This window comes from Cebus imitator, unplaced genomic scaffold, assembly GCF_001604975.1.
Source record: "Cebus imitator isolate Cc_AM_T3 unplaced genomic scaffold, Cebus_imitator-1.0 Scaffold159, whole genome shotgun sequence".
Taxonomy (NCBI): domain Eukaryota; kingdom Metazoa; phylum Chordata; class Mammalia; order Primates; family Cebidae; genus Cebus; species Cebus imitator.
In genome coordinates, this window is record NW_016107474.1 from 458,468 (window position 1) to 482,203 (window position 23,736).

The 23,736-nt window shown below is 40.0% G+C and overlaps 1 protein-coding gene across 3 annotated transcripts in view; it reads left to right on the forward strand.

Annotated features, from left to right (window-relative positions):
* Positions 1–23,736, forward strand: part of CDH13 (cadherin 13) — a 1,196,315-nt gene that overhangs the window by 227,144 nt on the left and 945,435 nt on the right. For all 3 annotated transcript variants that reach the window (XM_037743903.1, XM_017543720.2, XM_017543721.2), the window contains exon 2: positions 1,603–1,714. In XM_037743903.1, coding sequence (XP_037599831.1) covers positions 1,603–1,714 — 112 coding nt within the window. The remainder of the gene's footprint in view (positions 1–1,602; positions 1,715–23,736) is intronic.

Genomic DNA, 23,736 nt, shown 5'->3' on the forward strand with positions numbered 1-23,736 from the left:
ACCAATAGAAAATGAGGAAATAAGTCAAAGAAGAGAAAGCAGGTAATGAATGTGAGTTATCAAGCCAGACACTCTGAAAGACGTTGGCACGCAGTCCCAGGTGGAAACGGTGAGAAAAAAATGCATACCTCCAAGTCATCTCACCAGAGGGGTGAGGGAGCTGGGGTGTTTGCACACCATTCCCCATCAGTTATTGGTTCAGGGCCACTCCCAGGATGTTAATTTCCAAATAATGCCTTCTGCCACCATGCTCAGATAAAATACCCTTCCACAAGTTTTAGAGGCATATCTCAGCCGAAAACAAACAAACTAAAAAAATAAAGTCTTGCACACTGACACAGCAGGTCTGAGGGGAATGGGCACGGCTCTCTAAGAAAGTGCCTTTCAGGACACTTGAACCTAGGTTCAGATATGGACTCCACCGATTCTAACTGTATGATCTTGGGCAAGCTTGTTAATCTTTCTAGAATTTCAGGTTCATCTTCTGTAAAATATACCTTATAATGGTACATATTTCATAGCTTATGCATATGATGAGTTTAGCACAGTGATGGCCAAATAATAAGGCTCAAAAATGGTACCTTTCATTTGTTAAGTGTCATGGAGCCTCTTCTCTGTCCCAGTGTGTGTGGTAGATGCTCAGTAGAAATGGTGGTTGGTGGTGGGGAGGAGGTAATCCCTGCTTTTATGAGCTTACAGTCTTTGCCTACTAAACCTTAAGACCGTTTCTTATTTCACTAAGTTACACCATGCCCTGGAGAGAATCACATCTATTCCATACATTATTTTCCAAATCATATAACCTAATTTTTCGACCATTAGATGAAGTGTCTCAAGCATCTGCAAAGACAAAACTGCACCTTTGAAAGCAATTGTAAATTTTAAGTTTCCTAGTAGCCAAATGTACAAAAGGAATAAAAACTGGTACAATTAATTCTAATAACATATGTTTAGCGCCATATGTAAAATATTGTCATTTCAACATGTAATTAATATAAAATTATTAACCATTTTACATTCTTTTCCTTGTTTAGACATTGAAATCCAATTTGCGTTTTATACTTACAACATGTCAATGTCAGACCTACAGCTTTTAAAGTGCTCAGCAGCCACTGGTGGCTCACGGCTGCCATATTGGGCCACAGTGAAGGTTTAACAGGCCCTGGATTCCTTTTAGAAGTAAATTCCAACAGAATAGTTTCATTTTCTCTGTTCTCCTCTTCATAGATGACAGTGCTTCTTTGCTTGTATAAAAATGAAGTTGAGTTTAGCTTAGGCATCATGGAAAATTGACAGTTTCTGTAATATAATTTCACACATGGAAACCATGGTGAGAATCGTAGCAGGTGTAAAAATCTGACGAAGTTATTTCTTTAACTGCAACTTAATGGAAACTGCAGCAGCTGTTCCCATTTGTGTGTTCTCCAAATCTCAGTGCCAAAAAGAATTGTTGGCAGCCACTGGAAAAGCATCAACTTACCTCTTCATTTGGGAAATGAAATCAGAACCTCAGCTTATTTCTGAAAGTTGTAGATTTGGTGAAAGTTAGCAGGGCAAACACATAAGCCGCTATTAAAACATTGATGGCTTTGGTTTTCTCAGGTGCTGCTGCTGACATCTGCAGAAGATTTGGACTGCACTCCTGGATTTCAGCAGAAAGTGTTCCATATCAATCAGCCAGCTGAATTCATTGAGGACCAGTCAATTCTAAACTGTAAGCAATGACACTCGAAGATGCTTTTAGACTATTCTCATATTTGAATTTACCTGTGTTTATGAATGTGCCTCAGGATGTGGTATTTCTTAAACTAAGTGTTTCCTGATTATTTTTCTTATATCACTGCTTGACCCAGGTGGAAATTCTTGAATTAGGGCCTGGCCAACTTAGAGATTTTAATAGGTGATATACATCTCTTTTTAGTATTTTATCATCAGTGAGTATTTCCAGACTGCTCCCAGAAAAGGGTGCTGTCAGCCTCCAATGAGAGTTCTACACTGTGCAAAGGAAATGAAATTCATTTCCCCTGGGCAGACCCCCAAGAGCAAAATCATTGCCTTCTTGCCGATTGCTGTTCTACCTATAGTTTCTCATACATAGCATTAGATCAAAATAGTGGTAAGAGCGTGACATTGGCTTCTGGGGATTTTTAGACATAAGAATCAAAAACTCTTATTTTTAAGACTAATAAGATGGTCTTTAGAAAGATTCTAAACCTCCACTAATTATTCTATGGATTAAACTCAAATCCTCTTAAATTCCAATTGATTTATTTAAAATATGCATCCCTCATATCTGTGGTTATGATCTCTTTATATTTTTAATATCAATATTATGTTATTTTGTCTTTAAGAAATTTTCAGGTACATTGCTAAATGCATAACAAGTACAGTTTTAGCACAATAGAATTTAAATTTGATGGTACACAAATAGCCATTTAATCGTGGGCTATTGAGTGCCTTGCTTACTGATTGGAAATGAAGAATATGGGAACAATTGATCTAAACTGATCAGATGCAGCCGGGCATGATGGCTAATGCCTGCAATCCCAGCACTTTGGGAGGCCAGGGAAGATGGATGGCTTGCGGTCAGGAGTTCAAGACCAGCCTGGGCAATCTGGTGAAACCCTGTCTCTACTAAATATACAAAACTTGGCTGGGCATGGTGGCGCATGCCTATAATCGCAGCTACTCGGGAGGCTTAGGTAGGAGAATCACTTGAACCTGGGAGGTGGAGGATGCAGTGAGCCGAGATTGTACCACTGTGCTCTAGCCTGGGTGACAGAGTGAGATAGTCTCAAAAAGAAAAAAAAAAGAATAAAAACTGATCAGATTCTCTGAGGTCTTATCAAGGAAGGTGATTCTACATTGGCCCTTATTGTCTCAGGTTTGCCTTCCACACTAGCTAAGTTCCTTCAGTCCTATACTATGTGGCTGGGAAGTTTAAAGGAAAGAAATGAAGAAAGAAAACAGCACACTTGACTGGATTATTTGGTGAGGCTGGGATACACTCTTAGAGTCGAAAGGAACGCAATAATGAAGATGCACTGTTGAGCATCAAGGGAGCTGTCCAAGGTGAAGCCCATGCACCTCCTGATGAAATGACGCCAATGAAATCATTTCAATAATTAGAGTCTGTAATGACAAGGTGCAGGGCTGGCACAATAAGTGAATTCCAATATGTGATTTCCTGCTAATTTGATCTCTGAGTGCGACTCCTGGGTCAGGCCATCAGAAACCCTCACTTGTCTTTTCATTTTTGTATTTATCCGAATCAATATATTTCAAACAGAACTTGATTTGTGAGAACCATTTTTCTGGCTCTCCTCTCCTCTCTTCCTCTGTCTTCCTTTTATTTTTTTTCCAAGTGATTATCCCAAATGGCATCTATGTTAACATGCTTGGAAATGCGAAGCCACCCTGAGTATGGAAATTAATAGAGTTGGTATGCAAAGTAGACCTATAAATGTGATTGCTTCTGTAATCTTCACAATACCAAACAGCTTTTATTTCACTGCTGAGAAGCTGGAAACAATAATACTTTGGGGGATCTTTTTTTAATTTAAAGTAGGCAATACTGTACATTCCACTATCACAGTTGTGTGTATGTGTGTGTGTGTGTGTGCGCGCGCGCGCACGTGTGCTTTAATCCCCTAAGTAATTAAGTGGGTTATGGTTGTTGGTTCTGGGTAAGCTAGTAAATGCTAAATGGGACTAGGTTGATAATCAATGATAACACATTTAGAAAAAGTCAGTGATATGAGAATTGAGGACACTTAAAATTTTTATGATTGTGTATGAATTGTTGGGTCAGCAAAATTTGATTAGTCCCTCTCAGTGAAACCATATGTCCATATATATTACTAGATTAACAAAGAATACAGAGCAGATCTGGTTAGGGACTTTCAAGTTCTTCTCAAAGCAATGAACATATTATATTCATTACCTGTAGAGACTTCAGGTAAGGTTAATTGTGGCTAAATGAGGAAGAAGTTTGTCATAGTCTTGAGAATCCCTATTGAAAATAATTTAGGAAAATCTGGATTTCCAGAAGTATGAACAGTGCTTTGCTTCATTCCACTTGCAAGTGGAATTAAAAAGCCCCACATGTTGAATGAACTTTTATAACTAACCAACCAATATTTTAAGCTAGTATCTCTACCTCTCTCCCTCTCTTTCTCTCTCTCCATCTCTGTCTCTCTCATTCTCAGATTATTTCATGTATTTCTTATAAGGCAAAACAAAACCCTTCTATCTCTGAAAAATGTGGTTAATTAAGAAACCAATGACTTGTATGTGCTATCGAATTGAAGACTCTCCTGGCACAAGGCTAAATCTGAATGAAAAATGAAAAGAACCAAACAGAACCAAAACATTTAAAATGCTTAGATTACCATTTCCTGGATCATTGCATACCAAAGATCCAGGAAATGGTTAGGGATAGTTCAGTGTCATATGAATATGGGTCAATGTTGTACACAATAAGAAAACTAGTAGCATCATCTTGTGCCCTGCTCATGACGTTTGAACTTTATATTCCTTTATCTTTGCAATATTTAAGAGCTTTGGTTATGAATCATTGGGAACTTTTGTGTTGCAGAGCGTGTAAGCATAGCATAATGAATCAATTTATGTCTATTCTCTTCACTCTTCTTTAAAGTTGTCTGAAAGTGCTGTCTCTTTCCCTGACAGACATAGTATATCTACCCTTACCCTGGACTTGTATTCATCCAATTCTGTGTTCAGCTTTTAGCAGGTTATGGGAAATGTTTATTCTGTGGATGGCTTCCTGCTGTCTTTGTTCAGACAGTAATATTTCCTTTCATCCTTTTTCATCTTCCTCCTCAATTTTCAATGACTTATCTTTTTCTACTTTAACTGTTACTAATGGTCACCTCCACTCCTTTTATTTCCCTAATATTTTATTCACTGTTATCTCTGATACATCTTTCTCTCAGTTGTTCTAAAGCCTTTTATTTCCTTCACATCTGAATCACTCTTTATTCTACTTTCCTTTCCACTAACTAGACTTGCTTTCGTCTTAAAAAAGCCATTTTTCAACAAGCTGCTGGGATCAAAACATAGCATTCAGCTATTTCTTCTCAAGTAATTGGGGGGCTCTTTGTTGCATCTTTCAGAGAATAATGCAAAGCCCCCAACTCATGAACTTGGGTAAAACTTTCTTGGCTTCATCTCAGCCTTGAAAGTTTATCTGGGAAAACGTGATTCTTCCCATTTTTCAATAAGAAGTACAAGAAAAAAGGAGAAGTCAGCTTAGAAGGCAACAACTCAGAAAGCAGGCATCCATTTAAGGTCTTTTAACTCAGAAAGGAATGTGTAAAAAGTTTTTGGGAGGAGTTTTCTAGAGGCCAGGTGCCCACAGCTCCCTCAAATTGCCCAGCATGGTAGCTCTTGCTTTTCCCCAAACATGACAATTGTGTGATTCTGGAAGCTGACATCTTGGTACCACCAGAATTGGACAGCAACTCTGGTGACAGCTTGACACCTGGAACAGAAGATCCCCAGTCTTAGAAGAATAGCTGTCTTGCACAACTGACCAGCCACCTAGCTGAGTTGGGAAGATGCCAAGTGATAAAACCTGACTGTCCTACATTCTGCAAAATTATAAAACAGAATATTCTGCTTTGCTACCATCAGCGCAGACAGATTTTTTTTTCCAGCAAATGGAGGAATATGTGATCATTGAGCTCATTAGGAGAAACCATACCCTTGACCTTCGGCCTCTGGTAGTAGGGGATGAGTCCAGCCTTTGGCGTCCGGAAAGGAGACCCCCATTGGCCACCTAGCCATTATTAGAACTGTACTTTTTTTTTGCCCTTTTCATTCTTTATGGGCCACTTCTCTTAGGCCACCTACATGCAAACATAGACACATAGATAAACAGACAGAAATCACAGCAGTTAAGTTTACCTACAATACAACTTGCCTCACATGTTTAATAAAGAACTTACATTAACCAGAGCAGCCTCAGCTAAACCATAGGGTCAAACAACCCCAGTGACTTAACACAATGAAAGTTTATTTCTCACTCAGATCATGTGGATGCAGTTGGGCTGCCCTCCTGGGTAAATCTCCTCCCAGTGGTTGCCCTCTATGAAGGAACTTGATGTCCCAGGCTACTTTCAACTTGGTCCTGGCACCTTGTAGCTTCTAGCTTTTATCGCTGAGCTGGCAGACAGGGAGATAAGAAAGAGTGTGGGGAGGTCACTGCAGATGCTTACCTACCTCAGCCCCAAAGTGGCCATGTATCATTTCTGCTCACATTCTATTATAAGATCTAGTCATACAGCCAACCTAACTGCAAAGGAGGCTGGCAAACATAGAAGAACACATGGATATTGTTGCATGATCACAGTCTGTACAAAGATCCTAACAAAATGATGCTGCCTATGTCAGAAAGAGACATAGAGACAGAAATAGACCACAAAGGAGCCAGCTGTCTCAGAGCAACTAGGGCCTACATAGGATGAAGTTGGTCAGTTCAAGCAGGAGAGCAAGGTCATGCACCTGTGACTATGTCCTGCTCTCCTTAGTAGAGAAATCTTCCCACTGTACAGAATTAACTTCCTAGAAACACTAGAAACTTCTCTCCCTGTGCCATGTTAGAAACACTAGGTGAGGGAGCACACCTACTGATGGTTCTAGTAAAGATGGGCTCCAGTTGCTTCCTCCAAATGATTACAATGCTGTGGTGAAGATCACAGGGTTTTAAACTCATATTAACTAGAGTTCAAATGTGCACACAGTCATATATTAGCTCCGTGGCCATGAGTGAGTTATTTGAATCCTCCAAGTTTGAATTATCTCATCTCTGTAAGAAGAAGCAGTCCCTGCTTCTAGAGCTGATGCATCAACTAATGGAAAACATGCGTAGAACATAGTCACAAATAAATGGAAGCTGCTGAGTATTATTGTCATTCTTATTATTGCTGTTACTATTGTTATTAATTATCTTTACTTTTATTCATAGACCTTAGCTAGATCCACTTTTCTTATAATGGACATCTGAAATTTTGAAGAAAAATCATGCTGGCCATTAAAAATATGAAGAGATGAAGAAGCAACTAAAGCCATGATTCCAGTGCATTTTAACTTCATGGACTAGCAATGTTTTTAAATTTTAGATTGATGAGAGTATATTTTAAAGAAATGTTGCCAAGCCTGGATATGAATTGTAAAAATATAAGTAAATGAAGGGAGGGAAAAATACTACCGTCATTTACTTTTGCCAGGCTTTTCTTTTAAAAGGTCACCTGGCATCAAAAATAAACATAAAAAGAGTAAAGACTAGTTACAGAAGAAAAGTCAGTTCTTTGAGTAAATTTTGCTTTGTGAAAAATGTAAAAAACATTCTTATTTACCTCACTTTTGTGGAAACCATTGATCTAAGGCATTAGGTTTATGTCACCCTTTTTACTCTTGACTTTTCTGATATTTTTCTGAAATTTTAATATGTTAATGTTTCCAAAGAGGCAGGGATAGTTCTTAGGAGACTTTTTCATGAAGGGCCACATGCCAATGTTGACAAAAGAGAGTGAGTGTTTCTAGGTAATGTGACAAGCATATGCATGTTAGGAGTTGTGTAGTCTATTTTCATACTGCTATGAAGAACTGCCTCAGACTGGGCAATTTATAAAGAAAAGAGGTTTAATTGACTTACAATTCAGCATGGTTGAGGTAAGGCCTCAGAAAACTAACAATCATGGCAGAAGGTAAAGAGGAAGCAAAATCCATTTTTCACAAGGTGGCAGGAAGGAGAAGTGCTGAGATAAGGGGAAAGAGCCCCTTATAAAACTGTCAGTTCTCATGAGAACTCACTCACTAGCATGAGAACAGCATGGAGAAAACCACCTCCCTGATTCAATTACCGCACTGTTGTCTCTCCCTTGACACGTGAGGATTGTGGGAATTAAGGGAATTGCAATTCAAGATGAGATTTGGGTGGTAACACAGAGCCAGACCATATTATTCTGCCCCTGGTTCCTCTCAAATCTCATGTCCCTTTCACATTTCTAAACCAATCACATTTTCCCAACAGTTCCCCAAAGCCTTAATTCATTACAGCATTAACCCGAAAGTCCAAGTACCAAATCTCAACTGAGACAAGGCAAGTCCCTTCCACCTACAAGCCTGTAAAATCAAAAGCAAGTTAGTTGCTTCCTGGATACAGTGGAGGTACAAACATTGAGTAAATACACTCATTCCAAATGCAAAAAATTGGCCAAACCAAAGTGTCTACAGGCCCCATGCAAGTCCAGAATCCAGCAGGAACAGACACATCTTCAAGCTCTGAAATGATCTCCGTTGACTCCATGTCTCACATCCAGGTCACACTGATGTAAGACGTTGGTTCCCACAGTCTTGGGCAGCTCCACCCCTGTGACTTTGCAGGGTACAGCCTCCCTCCCAGCTGCTTTCATGGGCTGGCATTGAGTGTCTATGGATTTTCCAGAAGCATAGTGCAAGCTGTCAGTGCATCCACCATTCTGGGGTCTGGAGAATGGTGGCCCTTTTCTTACAACTCTGCTAGGCAGTGCCCCAGTGAGGACTCTGTGTGAGGGCTTCAGTCCCACACTTCCCTTCTGCACTGCCCTGACAGAAGTTCTCCATGAGAGCTCTGCATCTGCAGCAAACTTCTACCTGAACATCCAGGTGCTTCCATACATCCTCTGAAATCTAGGTGGAGGTTCTCACACCTTAGTTCTTGACTTTTGTGCACCTGGAGGCCCAACACATGTGTTATCTAACAAGGCTTGAGGCACACACCCTCTGAAGCAGTAGCCTAAACTACATTTTGACCCCCTTTAGCCATGGGCTGAAATACAGGGCACCAAGACCCAAAACTGTACAAAGTGGCAAAGCTCTGGGCCTGGCACATGAGACCATTTTTTCCTCCTAGGACTCAGGCCTTGGTGATAGGAGGGGCTGCCTTGAAAACCTCTAACATGGCCTGGAGACATCTCCCTCTTACCACCCCCCTGCCACCATTGTCTTGGCGATTAACATTTGGCTCCATGTTACTTATGCAAATTTCTGCAGCTGGCTTGAATTTCTCCTCAGAAAGTGTTTTTTTCTTTTCTATTGCATCTTCAGGCTGCAAATTTTCCAAACATTTATGCTCTGCTTCCCTTTTAAACATAAGTTCCAATTTCAAATCATCTTTTTGTGAATACATAAAGCTGAATGCTTTTAAGAGCACCCATGTCATGCTTGAATGCTTTGCTGCTTAGAAATTTCTTCTGCCAGATACCCTAAATTGCCTCTCTCAAGTTCAAAGTTCTGCACATCCCTGTTGCAGGGGCAAAATGCCACCAGTCTCTTTGCTAAAGCAAAGCAAGAATCACCTCTATTCCAGTTCCCAACGAGTCCTCATCTCCATCTGAGACTATATCAGCCTGGACTTCCTTGTCCATATTACTGTCAGCATTTTGGTCAAAGCCATTTTACAAGTCGCTAGGAAGTGCCAAACTTTCCCACATCTTCCTGTCTTCCTCTGAGCCCTCCACACTGTTCCAGCCTCTGCCTGTTACCCAGTTCCAAAGTTGCCTTCTCATTTTGGGGCATCCTTATAGCAGCACCCCACTCTACTGGTACAAATTTACTTTATTAGTCTGTTTTTGTTTTTTTGAGATGGAGTCTCATTCTGTTACCCAGGCTGGAGTGCAGTGGCATGATTTTGGCTCACGGCAACCTCCTCTGCCTCCTGGTTTCAAGCAATTCTCCTGCCTCAGCCTCCTGAGTAACTGGGACTACAGGCATGCATCACCATGCCTGGCTAATTTTTTATAGTTTTAGTTGAGAAAGGGTTTAACTATGTTGGCCAGACTGGGCTCTTATTAGCCTTTTATACTGCTATAAAGAACTACCTGAGACTGGGTAATGTATAAAGGAAAGAGGTTCGATTGACTCACAGTTAAGTATGGCTGGGGAAGCCTTAGAAACTTACAATTATGATTGAAGGCAAAGAGAAAGCAAGGCACCTTGTTCACAAAAAGGCAGGAAGGAAAAGTGCCGAGATAAGGGGGAAGAACCCCTTATAAAACCATCAGTTCTCATGTGAACTCACTCACTATCATGAGAGCAGCATGGAGGAAACCGCCCCCATGATTCAGGGAACTCCCATGATGTCTCCCTTGACATGTGGGGACTATAGGGATTACAGTTCAAGATGAGATTTGGGTGGGGCCACAAAGCCTAACCGTATTAGGAACGTATGTTGGCATGCAAACTTCTGTGAATGTGGACCCTTATGGCCTCCCTGTCCTTGATGACTGACATTTACTCTGTGCTCCCTAGTGTGTTGAGGGCCATCTTGAGCCTCACAACAGGTCTTGGGGAAAAGGTACTCTTATCTGCCTATTTTACAGGTGAGGACTTTAAAGGCTGAGCTAGGTGAAGCAATGAACCTGAGATCATACTGCTTGTAATTGGTGGTGTCCAAATTTGTACCCAGGATTTTAGGGCCCTGGTTTTTATCCAAAGTTCTCTGTCGTAGTGTCTCTTAGGTTTTTTGTTTGTTTGTTTGTTTTTAATGTTGGTGGTGATATATCAAGGAAATTTACCACTTTATTTTCCTATCGCTTTTATCAACCTGGATGAGATAGAATTGCTGCTGCGTATTTGTTGCTGCTCATAGCCAAGTTCATCTTTTCTCTGTATTATAGAAGAATTAGCTTGTTCTTTGATTTGGATGGATCCAGTGCCAGATCGTCCATGACCCTTCACTCTTAGCTTTCCACCCTCTCTGTGAGTGTCTTTCACCAAGACGTTGCTTGGTCATGTCACGATGACACTGACCTTGGTTAGCAGCCAGGTCCTCAATGCAGTGTGTGGAATCACATTAATCATATTTGTACTTAATATACATGAGTCATGGCTTTTGAGGGTGCTTTTAATTGACTATAAATCAAGCAAGGAACTTGAAAAATGAAGGCAATTAATGAAAAAGCATGTGAGAGGTATTTTGCATCCTAAGGGAGGAAATACATCCTCAGTGAATTAAATGTCAAAATAAAGGCCCTTTTGACCCTGCTGAAAAGATTTCATTTGGATAGTAATAAATGGATGAACTTTCCAACCTTGCAGGTGGAGAAATGCCTGTTTCCTGAGTTCAAGCTGCCTTAGACTTTTATCTGTCTACATTCTCTATCTTGAGAGCTTCCTAGGTTATTGTACTTTTGCTTTCATTTTTCTTGTGATTTTTAAAAATAACAATGATAATTCACTTATCGTCTTCTAGTCATCCTTCACATAAGCTTTTAGTATTTACTTTCAGGTTGGGAAACCAATTAATTGATTAGTGAGGTTATATAACATCAGCTGCACTGTAGTCTGGATACAGCTGGACAAGATTGGGGTTTCAAGTAGTGTATTCATTTTCGTCTGTTGTGATGAGCCAAGGAAAATTACTCTGGCATTGCCTAATTCACTCTATCATTATTAAGTTGATGATACATCAGGTTAGAATGTGGACTCCTATTTACGTTAATAAGAGTTTTTCCTATATTTAAACAGAGCTCCATAGAAATGTAATGCTTTTATAGGTTTTCCTTTCCCGCCTACCAACTTATTTGTAACAATCTAGTAATGTCAATTAATAATAATTAGGAACCTCATAAATGCATTATACTACCTACCTAACAAATGTGAAATACTATAATAAAATGACTGTAGGATAAGAAATAAACATATGTACACATCAAAGACAGATATAACAAAATGTTTAGGGATCTTTCCATTGGAATTGGGCCCTAACTTGTTCTTTAAGGAATGGGAAACACAAGAAGTAACAGAGTGAGAAGGCTTTCCCAGATTAGGAACTTAAACACAGGTGGAGTTCCCTTGGCATAAGTTTTCTTATCAGTAGAATGGAAGAAATAGATAGACCAGAGGTATCATACTGTTGGCCCTGGGGCTAAATTTGTCTCATAGATATGTCCTGTTTGGCTGCTCAGTGTAAGAATTGGAGGTGTTTGAAAAAAGGAATTTGTCATTAACATTTTGAATTTCACCTTTGGAAATTCCCAATTTCTGGGCAATGTTGAGTCGTCTTCAGGGCATAGACCCCAGAGGTCAGCTGCCTGGGTCAAATCTAAGGCCGATCCTTTACCAACTAAGTAACTTTGGCAAGTTGGGAAAAACAAAACAAAAAAACTCACTATGGTTTTATTTTCTCATCTTGAAAATTAATATTATGATGGTGGCAATCTCAGTAGTTTGTTTTGAGGAATAAATATTAATCTATGCATGATAACTGCTACACTGCAGAATTATTATCATCATCATTATTATTATTATTTGAGACAGAGTCTCTCCCTGTTACCCAGGCTGGAGTGCAATAGCACAATCTCAGCTCACTGCAACCTCTGCCTTCTAGGTTCAAGCAGTTCTCGTGCCTCATCCTCCCTACTAGCTGGGACTACAAGAGTGTACCACCACACCTAGCTAGTTTTTGTAATTTTAATAGAGACAGAGTTTTGCCATGTTGGCCAGGCTGGTCTTGAACTCCAAACCTCAAGCGATCTTCCTGATTGGACCTCCCAAAATGTTGGGATCATAGGTGTGAGTCACTGCACTTAGCAGATTTTTTTTTTTTTTTTAATATAAGTCAAATGCAGTAGTGAGATATGGGGAAGGGGTAGAACAAGGAGTTTGATCTGTAACTTTATTAAAATACCAATGACATTCTTCACAGAAAAAGAAAAAGTAATCCTAAAATGTATATGGAACCCCAAAAGACCCAGAATAGCAGAAGCCATCATGAACAAAAAGAACAAAGTTAGAGATATTATGTTATCTGACTTCCAGCTATACTACAAAACTATAGTAACCAAAACAGTGTGTTAATGACATAAAAGCAGACACGTAGACCAAAGGAACAGAATAATAAACCCAGAAATCCATGCATTTACAGTGAACTCATTTTTGACAAAAGTGCCAAGAACATACCTTGGGGGAAAGGACAGTCTTTTCAGAAATGCTGCTGGGAAAACTGGATATCCTTATGCAGAAGAATAATAGAGCCCTATCTCTTGCCATATTAAAAAAAAAAAAGCAAATCAAAATGAATTAAAGACTTAAATGTAACCTGAAACTATGAAACTACTACAAGAAAACATTGGGGGAAATACTCCAGAACATCGGTCTGGGCAAAGATTTCTTAAGACCTGAAAAGTACAGGAAAGTAAAACAAAAACGGGCAAATGGGATCATACCAAGTTAAAAAGTTCCTGCACAGCAAAGGAAACAATCAAAATGAAGAGACAACCTGTAGAATGGAAGAAAATATTTGAGAACCACCATCTAATAATGGATTACTAGCTAGTATATACGAGGAAGTCAAACAATTCAATAGAAAAAATAATAATCTCATTAAAAATGGGCAAAAGATATGAATTGATATTTCTCAAAAGAACACAAATGGCTAACAGGTATATGAAAAAATGCCCAATATCACTAATCATCAGAGAAATGTAAATTAAAAATGTAAAAACATATTATCCCACTGTAGTTGAAAAGGCTTTTATTCAAAAGATGGGCAGTAATGAGTGCTGGTGAGGGTGAGGAGAAAGGGAACACCTCATGAAATGTTGGTGGGAATGTAAATTACCACAACCACTATGCAGAACAGTATGGAGATTCCTCAAAAAAACTAGAAATTTAACTACCATGTGACCCAGCAGTGAGACTGCTGGGTATACAGCCAAAAGAAAACAAATCAGTATATCAAAGAGATATTTGCACTCCCATGTTTATTGCAGCACTGTTCACAATAGCCAAGATTTGGAAGCAATCTAAGTATGGATGGACAGACGAATGGATAAAGAAACTGTGATGCATATATGCAGCAGAGTACTGCGTAGTCATAAAAAAGAACTCGGCCAGGTGCTGTGGCTCACGCCTGTAATCCCAGCACTTTGGGAGGCCGAGGTGGGCGCATCACGAGGTCAAGAGATCGAGACCATTCTGGCCAACATGGTGAAACCCCGTCTCTACCAAAAAATATAAAAATTAGCTGGGCGTGATGGCTTGTGCCTGTAGTCCCAGCTACTAGGCAGGCTGAGGCAGAAGAATTGCTTGAATCCAGGAGGTGGAGATTGCAGTGAGCCGAGATTGCGCCACTGTACTCCAACCTGGCACCTGGAAAGAGAGCAGAACTCTGTCTCAAAAAAAAAAAAAAAAAGAAAAGAAGAAAAGAATGAACTTCTATACTTTGCAAAAACATGGATGGATCTGGAAGACATTATAATGAGTGAAATAAGCTAGGCACAAAAAGATACATGCTGATTCTTCTCACTCATATGTGGGAGCTAAAAAAAAAAATTGAACTCTTGGAGACAGAGAGCAGAATGATGGTTTTAAGAGGCTGGAAGGGTACCAGGGAGGGAGGATAAAGTGAGGATGTGTATAATAATGAAGCTAGAATGAATAACATCTAGTATTTGGCAGCGTAATAAGGTAACTAAAATTAACAATAATTTATTATATATTTTAAATACCCAAGAAAGTGGAATTGGAATGTTCCTAACACAGAGAAATGATAAAGGTCTGAAGTGATGAACACCCAGTTACTCTGATTTGATTATTATACCATGTATGTCTATGTCAAAACATCAGAGGTATACTGCAAAAACATACAACTATTATATACCTGTAATAGTTTAAAATACTTTTTAAAAAACATTGATCTATGTAAAGTGTTTTGTATAGTGGCTGATCTCTAATAGTCCCTGAAATGTTAGCTGTTGGAAACAGCATAGGGCTAATTGTAGCTGAAGGCTTGCTATGGCCCTCCAGTGTTTATCTTTCTGATATCCAGTAGGCTTTGCAGTTAACTCTGCCTGTCCCACATGGGCATCTAAATTCACCTTCATGAAGTCACCATTACTGCTAACACTGTGCATGAATCAAATAATGTTCCATAGAAGACAAAACCATCTTAATGTTTTTGATGCTGTATTGTTTCTATCATATCAGTAACACTATTGACAATATGTATTCACCATCAAGGAAGCAGAAGACAGTGCTAAGAGATGACAGGACATGGGCTGGCTGGTGTTGATCAGACTTTGAAATTTGTCTTCAGTGTTTTGAATTGTCGACACAGGTAATTTATGAAAAGGGAACCATGTGGTTAGACAATATGATTGGCTATCTGGAAGTTCAGAATAGGAGGAAGATGAAAAAGATAACTGGGTGTGGCTCAGGCTGGCATGGAGGCATTTCAGAAGTTCTGAGATGGAGACAGTTGGTCTGCATGTCAGAGGAGAGATGAACATGGGAGACAGGAGTATATTGGGGAGCACTTGAACATGAAATAAGTGAGAGGAGAGCCCAGAGAGCTCCAAAGTACCAGCAGGCATCTAAAAGAGTTTTTCCAAAAGAGAAGCAGAATCACTGGAGTCTGCTCCCAGCTCTAACATTGACTTGCATGACATTTTCTTCCCTGGACCTCTGTTTCCTTATTTGTATAATGAGAGCATATCAGTTGGGCTATTTGGGTTGTAATCAACAGTAACACAACTCCAAGTAACCTGAGCAAAACCATATAAAATTGTCAGTTCACGGCTGGGCATGGTGGCTCACGCCTGTAATCCCAGCACTTTGGGAGGCTGAGGCGGGTGGATCACCTACAGTCAGGAGTTTGAGACCAACTTGTTGATACCCTGTCTCTACTAAAAATACAAAAACTAGCCCAGCGTAGTGACAGGCACCTGTAGTCCCAGCTACTTGGGAGGCTGAGGAGGGAGAATCACTTGGACCTGGAAGGCAGAGGTTGCAGTGAGCCGAGATTGCACCATTGCACTCCAGCCTGGGTGACAGAGCAAGACTCCACTTAAAGAAAAAAAAAAAAGATATATATATAAATATATATCACATCACATGATTCAAAATTTCACATTGTGAGCTAGCTTTAGAACCACTTGGATCTAGATGCTCTAATAACATCAGCAATGTCACCCTTCATCCCCCAGCCCTGCTTTCTATACTATTGGCCTCAGTCTTCACTCTCAGAGAGGTTCCCTCCAAGATGGCCACCAGCAATTCCAGTCTTTTATTCTTCCAGCTCAAAAACCCAGGGAATCTTTTTTCCCAGCGTTCCAGCAAATATCTCATAGCTAACTGTTCTTGGGCCAACTTGGGTCACGTACTTGTCCCTAAGCCAGTTATTATATCCAGGAAAATTCTGTACTTCTGTTAGCCTGGCCTGGGGAAATGGAGATGCTATTCCCTCAAGGAAAGAAATGATGCTGGGCTGGCAAAAGCCAGACAATCCACCTTAAGGATATTGTGCTCTATTGCTAAAGTCCCATTGAGTGCTAACATCCTATGACTGCAGACTGTGCTCCACACATGGGAATTTTTATAACCTAGCATACACACAAATGAAAATGTCTTTTAGGTGGCAGGGAATAAGGGCAGCCATCACGCCAGGTTTCTTGCTAGTGATGCTGGTGAGCAGATTGCTTAATTAAGACTATCAAATTCTAAGTGCTGCCATATGGGCTCACTCTTCAACCTGTTGAGTATCTTCACTCACATGGTTCTGGAGCTGGTATCAATCTGTTTCATTTCTGTTTTTCTTTAAGGGATTAAGAATACAGGAACATACGGATGTTCCAGGAGCATCTCCTAATTTAAGGTATTAGAACTACATAAACTGGGCTGCTTAAGAAGTAAGGCATCAAAACATAAATTGGGAAACATTATGCGTCGCTTTAAATAGCCCGAAAAAGCAGAAGTTCTTAATATTCTGTTACAGACCAAAAGCTACACACATTCTAATAATAGAGCTGCCCTCTGCTTGTTCTTTTCACATTAATTTTCATGGAAATATTTTTTTTTTTGGCTTGAGAGCAAAAGGGCAAGAGGTACAAATGCTCGCCAGTCAAAATATCCCCAAGGACTTTGCGTTTGACCACATTCGTTCTCCTTCTGGAGACAGAAACAGGGAATAGAAAAGGAAAAGATGTATACTGAGTCCCTACCATGCATTTAGCCAACTGTACCAGAAACACTGAATGGTCACCTAGTTTGTGCCAGACCTTATGCTAAGTACAAGGGATAAAGCTTTGAATCAGATAAAAAGTGTGTCTCCTGCTCTGGAGCTGTCATTATACTGGAAAGAGAAAAAGGCAAACATGATAAAATAAACCCTTAAGAAAACAGGAAAATGGTGCATAACAAGATGATGATCAGTACCATGAAGGAAATACGACCATATGATAGAGATTTCTGCATGGATGCTGAAGAATGGGTGGTCAAAGGACATTTTTTTTAAGAAGGCTAAGACCTGAACTATGAGAAGAAACCAGTGAAGTAAAAATCAGTGAGAAACATTTAGGCAGAGGAAGCAGCTCATGCAAAAGGCTCTAAGATGAGAGTGGGTTCTTCAGTTTGAGATACTGTGATCCAGGAGGAGGGCTATCATTTGATACCTTTAATCATCTGAAATGTTTTATAAATAGGATTATAAACTCTATTTTATAGATAAGGGTGTAAAGGTTGACTAAAGAGTCCAAGATCTCGCTAAGAAGTGTCAGTGGTGGACAGTAAAATCTTCTGACTCCAGAGCCCATGGTCTTTCCACATGAAATGCTGTAGCTGGTGCTGGAGTTTCCTTTCACAATGAAGTGCTCCTGTCTTTGCCTCTGAGAACAGACTGGTGTGTCCTTGGTAGTTTCACAGGACAGTAGCGGGGGTTCTCCTAAGTTACATTGCCTGTCTCTGTCACTCACAATGGGTGGTGTTTTTAAGCCACCCAAACTTCCAGCTCCTAATTTTCCTCATCTGTGACATGGCAATAATATTTAAAAGATTAAACAAGATAGCACATACAAAGTGGTGAGAGCAGTGCCTGCTACGTGCAGCCTCTTTATTTATAAAAGTTCGTTGGTTTTATCCTTTAAAATAATAGGGCCAGCGTGAGAAATCTCTGTAGGATGATGCTGTTTGCATGGATATTGCTGGATACACACCAAAGATGACCCACAGAGTTTTCAGCACAGCTTGGCTCCCCTGAAAGAGATCATATTTTTTTCCTACTTCCTCTGAGACTTGAGATTCTCTTTTAAGCATTTTCATATTCTAGGGATACTTGCTCTTCCCGTCCCCCACCACTTCTCACTCATGCTTGGTCTCTTTGAGCTAAACATTAAAAACATGCTCTATGTAAAATATTGAGAAATTAGTCCTTCCAATTTTAGGTCCAGATGTGTTCTGGAATTTAGAAAGATAATAAGATGCATACACTGTATATTACACAATTCTACCAGCAGGGTCTGGGGCCGCACCCTGTAATAAAACAGATTGGTATTTCAGTAGTAAAACATATGAATGTTTACCCCAAGCAGGATAAAATAAGGACCATAAATAACATCATGGCAGCTCAGGTTGGTGTTGCTGCCACATGAGTTATAAAAACATGTTTGGTATGCGGAGCCTCTTGTATTTCAGAACTGCAGATTGCAGTCCTTAGAATACTCCCTTGAAAAGTTTCAGACCTTAGTTACACTAAGATGCTGAGTTAGCCTCTTCACGTCCTGGCCACTTCTGGGGGCGGCAGAGTGTGGTGGCTCAGCCTACCCCTCAACCCCTCTACGACTTGTGAACACCTTGGTAAATGATGCCTTGGCAGGCCACCCCTGAAAAGTGGCCAAGTGCTGCACCAGTCTATTTCTTTTCCATCCGAAGCCAAAACGGTTGTCAGCGATCCAGGCTCCTCTTAACTGTGCCTGTCAGCTGATTCTGAAGACCTCCCAGAGGATCTATTTTTAGCTAAAACTGATTTTAATTTTCATATGTATACATTAAATTCCATGGAGAAGGGGAGATTCCAAATGAGGAAACATTGATTCTGAATAACATAAAAGAAATAATTAGTGCTTGAAAAACAGTTCAAAATATGAGTCAAAATCTCCCAGGAATATGGTTAGCGCTGCATTTTTCAGTGGAAGGAAGTCTGTTGAATTGAAAACAGAGTAAGTGGGGATACATTATGCTAAGAAAGAGACCCAGCATCAAATTCTAGGTACTGAAGAGGGGAAAGAGAATAAGAAGAGGGAGAACTGAGCTTAGAGAGCAACTGGGATTGCCAGATGGACACTCATGGGGATGTGTGGCCAGGTGATCAAATCTCAGTGTCCAAAAGGGACATGGAGGCCATGTGCTAGAACCAGGCTTTTAACCATACTCAAGAGGGAGAGAGAAGCTGCAGCTCCCTAATAAAGGCCTGGAGTCTTGCACATGACAGCTTTGATTATGCCTCCAAGGTTTTGTTCATTGTTGGGCATGCTCAAGGCAGTTGTAGAATGAGTGAGGCCAAAGAAAAAAGTGTTATAAAGTTTTTTTTATGACAAAAGTTGCCTGCTTTGCTATTGGATGCTCAACCCACACTTTTTGTTCTCATCATACGCAGTTTTGATCAGGACATTTTAGTGATAGGTATAGCCTACTTCTGTACCAAAGGAGAGCTTGGATTGTTATTTGTTGGAAAGCATTTTGTTGGCTAAAATTGCAACATATGACTTAGTTAGGAGTCTGATAAATCCTAAGTTAAGATTTAATGAAAAATATTTAATTAAAATAGAAGTAAGTTGTTTAGTCACAGGTTCATCCAAAGACCTGAATGACCAGGCCTAAGAAAGGATATAAACTAGAGAAGTTCCAAGGGCTTAAGCAATGGGAGCTCATAGAATTAGGACAGTGCTTTTCAAACTTTTACAGTGAATGACGATATTTATTTCATTTTATTTTGTTTCAATGTGTCACAGACCAACATACTTTTGCTTAAAAAAAGAGAAAAATATCAAATATAGTTTACAAAAACTTTAAAATATGACTCACATTCATATATAAAGTGAACACATCAAAGATCTGTTTTATCTATCTCATCAATTCAAAAGGGAACCAATAAGAAGATAACTATAATTCAAAGAACATTTGAGGAACTAGATATTAACATGCAATTTAATAGTAAAGAAGTCTTAGAATCAGATTACTAGGTTACATATGAAGCTGCTTAGTGTCCTGTGTTAGTTTTTTTTTTTCTTGCTGCTGATAAAGGCATACCCAAGACTGGGAAATTTACAAAAGAAAGAGGTTTATTGGACTTACAGTTCCACATGACTGGGGAGGCCTCACAATCATGGTAGAAGGTGAAAGGCATGGAGGAGCAAGTTACGTCTTACCTGGATGATGGCAGGCAAAAAGAGAGTTTGTGCAGGAGAATTCCTCTGTTTAAAACCATCAAATCTCATGAGACTCATTCACTGTCAGGAGAACAGTGCAGGAGGTATCCACCCCCATAATTCAGTCACCTCCCACTGGGTTCCTCCCATGACATGTGGGAATTGTGGGAGTTATAATTCAAGATGAGATTTGGGTGGAGACACAGCTAAAGTTTATCATGTCCTATAGGACAAAACACTGTAACCTCTGTGGTTATCTTTTCTACCAATCATTACTTGAATCTCTGCTAGACAGATCTATGAATTAACATGTCATGTTATTAAGTCTGAAACCATCAATGAGTAGTGAACAATGAGGTGAACAATACATTTTCCTAGATGATTAAATAATATTTGAATTGACACATTCATGTCTGTATATGACATTGAAAGAACATGCAACCCCCATTTTTGTCTTATTTTCGAGTTTTGAACATTTTTTCTTAGTAATATAATGAAAATCAAGTTTTATAACATTAAATCAATCTAATGACATAAAAATGTAAGCTTTTAAAAAATAGATTGAAATTACTATGTCATGTTACTTTCAATTTCTGTATTTGTCATGGGCCCCTACCAAAAGGTTGAGCATTGATCTGTGAGCCACACATTTAGTGTTTAGATGCTTTTATAGGAATAACGTAATTCTGGTTGCCTTTGTTTGGGATGTCTTCATTCAAACTCCTGGTAGAGAAGCTGATTGGAGACAGGTGTCATGTTTGGAAGCCCATTCCCTAAACTAGGGACTTTAAACAAAAATCAGAGGCATCCATACAGTTATGAGTTTGAAGAGCTGTCCCAAACAAGGGGAAGACTTGGGCAGTGTTTTCCACAGCTCTGGCTGTAGAAAAAATGTACCTGGGAACTATCTCAAGTGTCATTTATGCTTCCACATTTCAAACATGCACCCAAACAGCTTGTATACTGCACAGTAAATACACCATCTCAAAATATCACCAGATAACTGGTGTTAAACCAAAACTACATTTATTATAGCTCACTTCCATAAGGGAGATCACTGCCTTAAGACAATCTCAGCAGTGTTCCAGGAGATGGAAGTCAGAATAGATATTTACAGGGCTTGTAGGGAGGGTATAGGCTCAAGTAATTTAAGGTAGGAAGATGATTGGTATTGGGTAAACTTCATGACATGCTGATTTAAGATTGTTAGATATAGCAAGATGAGTATATTGAAATAAGTCTGACAAGTAGGTTATTGTTTGATAAATGAGCTGTTTATTTAGGTAAGAAGAATGTTGTCCCAGGTAAATTGATATACATGGATTTTCTGAATGAAGCAGTGAAATGGTTCCTGGGTTAGAGCCTTCTATTTCCTAGACAAAGGTTTCTGTGAACAACTAAGTCAAGTTGACACAGGTGATCTCAGTTCTTGGTCTTAAGCACTGCGTCATGTTTATATAGGTGATCTGAATTCTCAGGACACGGTAGTTCACATTTGTTCTGTTAGCATTTCCCAAACTTCTGAAACTCCTGTCTATGGAACACTATTCTATGGAATGGTAGTAGGAATGCAGTGGGAGGAACATATTTTGCGGGTAAGTAAGTTTGGGAAATTCTGTTTTGTTTTTTGTTTAAACTTTAGGCCCTCTCCAGCCTTTATGATGTGAAAGTGTACTGTAAGTATTCCAGAAGGCATGCAGAAATACCCCAGAATCTAACTCCTTCCCAGTCTAAAGAGCTCCTCGAATCTTTCCTAAATTTCCACGCTTTACCCACAGCCACCTCTCTTCATTTTTAAAAAAAATTTCCAGTAGCCTGTGTAACTTGGAGGCCAGCGAAGAACTGAGTCTCGAGGATTCAAACCCTGTCATAATCCTTGAGGAGAGAGAAAGGTGGAAATACATACATACACATAGACACACACACACACGCACACACACACACACACTCACTCTTATATATACATAGATATATGTTTATATATATATTTTTTTCTCATTCTGCTAAACAAATAGAAAATAAGATATAGTAAAATGTTTGAAAATACATATGTGCTGCTTTAAAATGTTATCACATATCATAATGGCTGTGCAATCAGCCTCAGAAACCAGACTTTCTGAGACCCAAGGAAATGTCACACCCTTCTCCCTCTCTAGTGCCATTCCCCAGTCTGTGTCACCAAGGCCAAAAGGGTCTCAGGGTGGGTGGGAACCTCCCCTCCCTGAAATCCTGTTATCACTACCCAAGGCTTACAGTGAAATGTTTGCAAATTAGAAAGCCTTTTGCTCTCACAGTAAACCCTGGCTTTGAAGATTTTTGTTTCACTAAAGTCTTTAGACAAAATGTTGAATCTTTCCCTTTCTTGGCTCCTAATCGTCTCTAAGACAGCAAATGCCTCTGGCAAAAAAGAGGAGAGGTCAACTGGGAAAAATGGAGAGAAAGTCACACAGATACATTTCAGTAAGGCTGTCTGTATTACTTGAGGCTTACAAGAAGGAAGGAATTCCCTCTCTAAACACATCCTAAACACACAGGAGTTGAGAACAGGGAGATTTATTCCAGAATCTCTCCTGCGGGTTGGGGCTTCTGGTAGCTTGCCTGTCTTTGTTAGAATTTTCTCAGGGACTAGGTAGATTCGAGTGGAGCCCAAGGCATTGTCATTGGTCCAACGGCAGGGGGTGGGGAGACACAAGCAGTTGGCGGAGAACTTACAAACCTCCAGGAGGGGTTATTGGTGACTTGAGAACAAAAATTCACATATTATCATCTTTCCCACTCCAAAGCACCAAGAGCCTGTCATCAGCAAGTGTACCCTTCTAGGTGTCACTTGAATATCTGACACTGAAACATTGAAAAGTAGATCAGGACTGATTTTATTGAACATTTTTTTTAAATTGTACTTTAGGTTCTGGGGTACATGTGCAGATCATGCAGGATTGTTGCATAGATACACACATGGCAATGTAGTTTGCTGCCTCCATCCCCCCATCACCTACATCTGGCATTTCTCCCCATGTTATCCCTCCCTGATATCCCACTCGCCCCCTCCCCTTTCACTGTCCCTACAGCAAACAGGCTTTTCAGTGTTGCATAGGCTGCTTGCCTTCTCTGAGGTGACGAGGGCTTTCTATTTTCTTGAGTCCCCCTGATTACTGATGCTGTTCCCTCGTACCCCGTGACTATGACACCGACCGCATCCATGGTGTGTATTTCCAATGTGTTCCAACTTCTCATGGTCAGCTCCCACCAGCTCCATATTCTAGTGGGAGAAGCAAGCCTTGCCTGGAGCTTAGCAAGCTGGGCCCATGCTTGTTGACATCACAGCTCTGGTCCTCATAGCATCAGTGGCAGGCAGATGCCCAGCCCTGGCACCTAAGTGCTTGGATTCTGATGTCACCTCTAGTGCTTGCTAGCTCTGTAACCTGGAGGAAGCTCCTTAGCTTCTCTGCACTTCAGGTTTCTTTTTTTTTTTTTTTTTTTTTTTTTTTTTGAGACGGAGTTTCACTCTTGCTACCCAGGCTGGAGTGCA